At 39.1% G+C, this 7,734-nt stretch overlaps 1 protein-coding gene across 1 annotated transcript; it reads left to right on the plus strand.

Annotated features, from left to right (window-relative positions):
* The first annotated feature begins 960 nt into the window (after nucleotides 1-960).
* On the plus strand, nucleotides 961-6,799 carry prpf38b (pre-mRNA processing factor 38B). Its single transcript, XM_005812491.3, has 6 exons — nucleotides 961-1,388; nucleotides 2,760-2,828; nucleotides 3,054-3,205; nucleotides 3,391-3,451; nucleotides 4,521-4,753; nucleotides 5,485-6,799. The coding sequence occupies exons 1-6, from the start codon at nucleotides 1,179-1,181 to the stop codon at nucleotides 6,149-6,151; spliced, it is 1,392 nt and encodes a 463-aa protein (XP_005812548.1). The 5' UTR covers nucleotides 961-1,178; the 3' UTR covers nucleotides 6,152-6,799.
* Nucleotides 6,800-7,734: the final 935 nt, after the last annotated feature.

The raw sequence follows: 7,734 nt of genomic DNA on the forward strand, positions 1-7,734 counted from the left end.
ATAAGCTTTCACCATAAGAGGCATAAGGCACATAAAAAAGAATTATCTTAGGTAAGTATATTTTATTTCTTGTATATGTGGCCAAGTGTAGAAGAATGAGAAATGTAGGTGGGTTTTATTTCCTGACTGCTCTCAAATGGAGCAGCATTAATTTTGGCCTGATTTGGCATAAACAAAATAAAAACACCACTTCATTCAAACAGCTTTTTAAAAAAATAAAAACAACAGTTTCCCTAAATTGAGAATTATAAAATAATACCTTTACACCAGAAAAAAAACAATAGTGGGCTTATTAAATGGATCCTACAATAAAAGTACAGAAAAGCACCACTAAATGAGCATTCCACATACAATGGTAAGAAAAAACAACTGAAACATTAAACATGTATAACATCTTATTTAAAATCACCTCAAAGAAATCAGTGCCACCTGCTGGACACTTTGAAACCCGCTTTTGGACAAAAAGGGCATAATGGTCACTTAACTTTGGAAGTTAAGACTTGACCTGCTACATATATTTTAGGCTTTTAATCAGAATACTACTTTAAATGTGTTTACTTAAACACTCTATGTAGCAACACCATTTTCAAACTATAGGCAACAGAACAGATGTTTTATTTTTGAAAATCCAACAGCAGATGCGAAAAACATGCAAACCTATGAGCAATATTCCTCAAGTTGGTTATTCATCCATACCCTGTTTATCCAGCTGCTTTTAGTGTCGTTTTTAGTGTTTAATTTGCATTTGTTGAGAGAAAAGTATCTTTAACAAAAGATGGTGTGTGTGTGTGTGTTTCTTTGTTCCTTACCCACTGATATGTATCCATAATGGACACTAAAATAGTTGGCAAATACATTATCCAGACATTAGACAATAAAGCATACGTCTGTGTGTCTGTGTTCATGCTTTTATTTTTAAAATCCCACGATGACGTAACTGCGTTGCAGGTAGCAGTTGACTGCAGCACTGACGTTACAGTTCCGGTTCCACCTCGTAGTAGCGCTTAGCTAAAACGGCGGCGGGAAAGTCGCGGACACTATCTTAACTGCAAATCTACACGAAGATCAAGAGGCCGGAATTGTAAAGGAGCGAGAAATCATTGCCCGTCATTGATGGCTCAGTAGTTGGAAATACGCTAACCGTAAACGACAGCTTTACCGTGTGGGATTCAGCTAACATGGCTAACGTCGGAAACCAACTACCAACACAGGCCGTTAGCAAGCCTCCATCAGGGAAACATGGCAACGTATTGCCCCTATGGGGAAACGAAAAGACTATGAACCTAAATCCAATGATTCTTACAAATGTGCTCTCCTCGCCGTACTTCAAAGTTCAGCTGTATGAACTAAAGACCTACCATGAGGTTGTGGACGAAATCTATTTCAAGGTAACGCCAGCTAATGCTAAGCCGCATGCTAGTCAGGCAACCATGTCCGCTCAGCGTCGTATTCATTGTGAACCAAATGACTTGCAAACAGGCATCAGATTGTGAGGTTTATTGTTTGGGGAAATGTTTTATAGAGTCGTCGTTTAAAAGCGTAGCCGCGGAGTTCTGTGAACATAGGTGGCGTTCATTTACCGACATTATAGCACCTATTGAAGGACTCTAAGCTATGGAAGCACTGGGCCCATATTAACCTTAAAAATAAAGATAACGCCAGTTAATTAGGCGTTTCAGTAAACCTTTAAAATAAAACAGTATTTAGCGTTTTGTGTCTGTGTTTATACTGTTTACCAACAGCAAAATCAATGAGTGCCAGAAAAAAAAAATCTTTGTATTGTAGTCATTCGTACATTTGAATAACTATGCAAAAGTTTTTTTTCTACTTACTTCGGTGGAACAAAAATAAGTGAATAAACACATTTATTCATTTATAAACGTGTTTATAAATTAAATGAAACGTTAGTGGCAATACATTATTTGCTTATTAGTCACATTATTATGTATTTGATGGGGAGCTCTAACTATGCTTCTGAGCTGCTGTTGGGCATAGCCATTACTACCGAACAATAAAATGGCAAATGACATTGAAAAGCAAAACTTGAAATTATCTTGGAAATGCATTTTTGAAAGAAAAACAATCTTTGCAGTGTTTTAGTGTCTGTCCAAAATAACAAATGTAACATCCCAAACAGTCCTCGCAATTTTATTGCACCATGTTGTATATTCCTTTTTTTAGAAGTCCATATATATTGTGAAGAACTGAATATTTTTTTTACTGATGTTTTTATCGTGAACATTGGTGCATACCTGGGTGCTAATGTAGCGATCCAACAGAAAAAAAAACAAACTCAGCAGTCACCTTCAAAATAAAAAAGCATTAGAAAAAAAGAAGAATTGGATGCAGAAATAATGTATATGTATTTTTAATTTAGGTATTTGTATTGGTCAGCTTGGTACACCTCAAGGACCGGATATGGCTCGGTGGCAAAAAAAAAAAAAAAAAAAAAGAACCGGCCAGGTCTGGTCAGTCTCTTAGCAGAGACTGTTGTTTTCATCAATAGTCTCTGTTTAAGCATCTTATCTCCATCTGTATTTTCTAAATTAAGTTGGTGTTAATGGCTGTTAGTTTTATTTAAATGAAAACAAATTAAAATGTTAAAAGAAACATTCGATAAGTTGGTCAATAATTTGTCTTTTCATTGTGACATTTGAAACTCTGCATCACCTGTGATCTCCTCGCTAGATGTGGGGGAATAAACGTAAATGGGTGGTTTCCCTTTTATTTTTTTATTGTCATTCTTTTTGTGCTTTCAGGTGACTCACATTGAGCCCTGGGAAAAGGGAAGCAGAAAGACTGCAGGCCAGACCGGAATGTGCGGAGGGGTAAGTGGGAAGTACGTGCTTTTTATATTCCCCACATTTTGTGTCTTTCTGCAGTTCGTGTGAGGAGGAAAAACAATGTTTTAGGCATTTTATTTTATTTGCCGCTGCTTTTTACGTACAAGTGTAGTTTATCCTGTGGAACACATACAGGAATGCTGAAAGGACTAAAAATGGTATCTGTAAAGACTGCGTTATAAAACCTGTCCTTTTTTTTATTTTTGATAGGTGCGTGGAGTTGGCACTGGTGGCATTGTATCAACTGCTTTCTGTCTTCTTTACAAACTGTTTACTCTCAAGCTAACACGCAAACAGGTGATGGGTCTCATCACTCACACAGATTCTCCGTACATCAGGGCACTTGGATTCATGTACATAAGGTACGAGTTTACTTCCCATAATCTTAAGTTAGTAAAGGCTTGTTGCTATAGATATTTTCACCAGATCCATTACCAAATGCTTTCGCATCTATTAAATAAATCATTTAAAAGGAAACTCATTGTAAAACAAAATAAAATGGGAACAAGTTGAAAAAATGTTTAATGCTGACCTTTGTGTGTTGCAGATACACTCAGCCTCCAACAGATTTATTAGACTGGTATAATGACTTCCTGGATGATGAGGAGGTATGTCACCCCGGGTAATAATTTAACTTTCTTTTGTCTTCTTTTGTAAAATTCTTAGCTCCATATGTAAAGCTAGCAGCCCCCTCTCCCCCCCATTGTGATGCTCATAGCTGATTTTTCACCTTTGCTTTCATTTGGCTTAATTTTTCCCCAACTTGTGTCATCTGAGCCTGAGTAGCTAGGTTAATGCTCGCTTCTCTGCTGCTGTTTATTTCTCAGGGTAAGTACGACAATACTGTGGAATAAACATTTTCATTTATTATCAGGTTAAAAAAATGCCCTCTGTTTTACTCATTAATATATGTATTTTAGCACAAAATAAAAAAAAAAAAATACAAAAATTAAATGGACCCTAATTTGTTTTTAGAAAGACAGGAGAAGTATTTTATAAGTTCATGTTTTTATGCTAATTTTTGGTTAGAAAACGTAGGATCTGGTTTAAGGCAGCCACGCCTCTCTTCATGTTCTGTTGCATTATATTTGATTTCTCTAAAGTCCTACCCAACTTGTTAATTCCCCTGTTTTTTCCTTTAGATGCCCCTTGTGCAGCAGGTGAATTGGATATTGTTTCTCAAGCACTGTTGGTTTGCGTGAGTGCAAAGCAGCTGTTCTCTACCATACAAAGTTCACATCTACTCATCTTGAGTACATTTCCCCGACCTGCTACAATCTGTGCTTACACTGTGAGCGTTTTATATCTCCCAGAGTTCAGAAAGCTTCTGGGGAAACAAAGAAAAAAGAAGCAAGCGCTTCTTTTTCTTTCTCCCTATAGCACACTGACCATACATGATCCCTTCTCTTTGTTTGGAAACTCCAGTTTTCGGAGGGGTGATTACCGCTCACACTGTTAATACAGACTACAGGAACTCTGACAAGTGATATGTTGATGTTTGTGTTCCCTCTGTTAAATATCAAAGATTAAGCTAGATGAACAGAGGTGAAGGTTCAGTACTTGGTCATCACAAATTTTGTTTGTTGTGAAGCAGTATTTCACCAGGAAATACTTCTATTACCTTGATTCTGTGTAATAACTGTTTTTCTGTGTGTGTGTCCCACTGTTTGATTGTAGGAGCTTGACGTAAAAGCAGGCGGCGGCTGTGTCATGACCATTGGGGAGATGCTGCGTTCCTTCCTGACCAAGCTGGAATGGTTCTCCACGCTGTTTCCCAGAATCCCTGTGCCTGTTCAAAAGGCGATTGATCAGCAGATGAAGGCGAGGCCGCGTAAGGTGGCCCAGAAGGAGCCGGAGGAGGAGGCCGAGTTCACAGAGTCAGGAAGGCAAGGAGAACGACGACAATCCAGGTAGTTTGTTTGTGTTTTTGTCCCGGTCCTTAAGTTTTATTATTTTGAAAAGTTACACCGGTGGTTTTTATGTGCTCTTCTATAGCTCCTAATTCAAACCAAATAGTTAAAATCATTTAAGAGTGATGTAGTTTTAGATGTTCAATTGTTTACAGCTTGCAAGTTTTCTCAAAGTCCTACATAGTATGACAACATTGACAATATTAAAAGCGAAGATTCAAGTCTGGTGGAGAAAGAAAGCTAAAATTCAGTTTGTAAAGCAGCAAGTGAGGATTTTCACTCAATAATTTAGAATATTGTTAAAAAACAACAAACAACAACCTCATCTGTATTCCTTACATGGCTGTATTTTTCAAAGAATAAAAAAACACGTTATTGTCCCCGAGTGTGGACGCATTCAAACAAAACTGATAATATCTATAACGGGGCTGAATTTACTCACGACATGAAACTTTTTATTCGTTACTTTCTCGGTACGCCACAACATTCCTGTAAAATAGCACCGGACTTCATTAAAATCCTTTTGTAGTAATCTTGGTAAATTTTTCAGTGAAACTGAATTTTGGCTTTTTATTCAGTCTCAGCTGTAATCATCTAACCTGATGGAAATAAACACCTGAAAGATATCATTGCATGCAGCAAATCTTTCTGAAATGAATCACTGCAATACGTTAACTTTTTAATCTAATTTAGTGAGTTAAGTTTTGACTGAACCGTCGTCTCCTCATCAGGACGCCAAGACGGACGCCGAGTCCCAAAAGATCTCCCAAGCGATCGAGAAGCAGGAGCCACCACCGCGAGAAAGACCGCCACGGGCCGAGCTTCGACCGGGAACTGGAGAGGGAGCGGGATCGGCAGAGGAAGGAGAGGGACGGCGGGCGGGACAGAGAGCGGGACAGGGCAGACAGAGGGGACAGGGAAAAACGGAGATCACGTAGTGCAGACAGGAACAGAGAACACAAAAGAAGTCTCAGTGGCAGCAGAGAGCGGAGAGGCGAACGCAGGGAGAAAGAGAGGGACGGAGCAGAAGACAGGAGCAGGAAGAAAGACAGGGATCACCACAAGGACAGAGGGACAGAGAGGGACAGGTCCAGAGACAGGAAGAGCAGGGCGGAGAACGACGAGCGGAGGCATAAAGAAGACAGGGACAGACACAGGGAGGACAGAAAAGCTAAACGGTCGAGTCGGAGCAGAAGCAGAGAAAAGAGGCATAAAGGCGGAGCGGAGGAGAAGAGCAGGAAGAGGGATCGCAGCCACAGCAGAGAGAGGGAGCGCGAGCGGGACGGGGAGCGCTCTCACAAACGCAGCCGCAGCAAAGAGAGGAGTCGCCACCAGCGGGAGTCCAGTAACGAGCATAGTAAACACGGTGAACGGAGAAGAAGTCAGAGTACGGAGTAAACGCAATGGCACCACTTCCACCTTTCTCTCTGCTCTGCTGTCTGGCCAGACATGGGCCCCAAGTGAAGGAGCGTCAAGCGTTAGCGTCTTGAGGTCATGTTCAGCCAAATGTAACGTTGATTCCCACCTGTTTTCATGTTTTCAGTCCCTGTTAGAACATTGTTAGTCATTTAAAATCTGTACAGTAAGGAAAAAAAAAACAAACGGCATTTTAGTTTTCTATAATTCTTGTTTTGATCCAAGAAGAAGTGGGTTTGTACATACTGTCTAGAGAATGTCTACACACTGTTATCGGACAGAGTTGGTTTTGATTGTTCACATAGCACTGTCAACATATGCTATATGTAAATCCTACCAGGTTAAGGTTCTATTTTCAGCCTCGAAAAAGCAGTGTGTGCTTTTTTTTTGTTTTGGAACTCTGATAGGATTATGATATGTGTGCATCTATAAATACCGACGGTTTGAATACGAAGGTGAAGCTTTACAATTCTCTCCATGATCGTTTGTAGACAGTCCAGGAATGTTTTAATCCTCTGAAGGGCGAACTGCAAGGGTAAATTTCTACCACACACACTTGATCCCTGCTTGTGTTGTTTGAGTTATTGGTCTGTTGCATTTTGTTTTCTAATAAAACCCTTTTACAAATGGTCTCGGTGTATAAAGGTGAATGGGGGACTTTGCCTTCAGCGTAGCAGATAATGTGTACATGAATATTAATGTTTCTTAAAGTTATCGGGGTGTAATTTGAAGGTAAGTGAGAGAAAAGTAAATGCTGATTTTATTGACCTGGACAAATTGAATCTTGAATATTTTGCCAATAGAATCAGGAATTTACCTGTTACAAAATACACCAACATATTTTAATGATCACTTGATAAAAGGTTAAACTTTATCAAAATAATTTATTGGATTCTATTACATTTACTGTAAATGGAAAGGTTTCAGGTATAGTGTTTTTTTTTGTTCCTAACCCGACATCCAGAAAGAGGAGCTAGGAAGCAAGAAAAAGGAAAATGGCAAATTCTGACATCGTAAAACAACCTTAATGAACCTACGAGGAAATTCTACTTTTGGTCTTGCATTGCCATTAAAGAATGCAGCAAAGCTAAGTGGAACTCTACAGAAATTTAGACAGTCTTCCCTCCCCAACAGAATCTGACTGGTTTTGTGTCTTGGTTTATTGTTTCTTACTCTCTCAGTTGCTTCTCTGAGTCAACATTTGATAAGACGCAGCATGTCCCCACAGTGACATCATCAGTGTTCAGTCCAGCCAGGGGAGTAATTTATATGCACTTCGTTCAAGAAATAACTTCAGCAGATCACATATTCATCCCAGTTTAGTAAGCTCAGTAAATTATTCAAAGTAGTTTAAAAAGTTTTCATCTGGGCGGTTGCCCAGGGTGGCATTAGAAAGGGATTACAGTGCCCAAAAATGAGAAAATAAAATATGTCTGTTGTGCCGTGAACCAGATAGAAAAATAAGTGCGTTCAAAGTTTAACACTAATTGTAGCTGAGAATTAACTGCTTAATCTCAGACTTCTAAACTGATATTCACTTTAAAATCTACTTGGAACAGTATCGA

Source organism: Xiphophorus maculatus, chromosome 6 (assembly GCF_002775205.1).
Source record: "Xiphophorus maculatus strain JP 163 A chromosome 6, X_maculatus-5.0-male, whole genome shotgun sequence".
In the NCBI taxonomy this organism is placed as follows: Eukaryota; Metazoa; Chordata; class Actinopteri; order Cyprinodontiformes; family Poeciliidae; genus Xiphophorus; species Xiphophorus maculatus.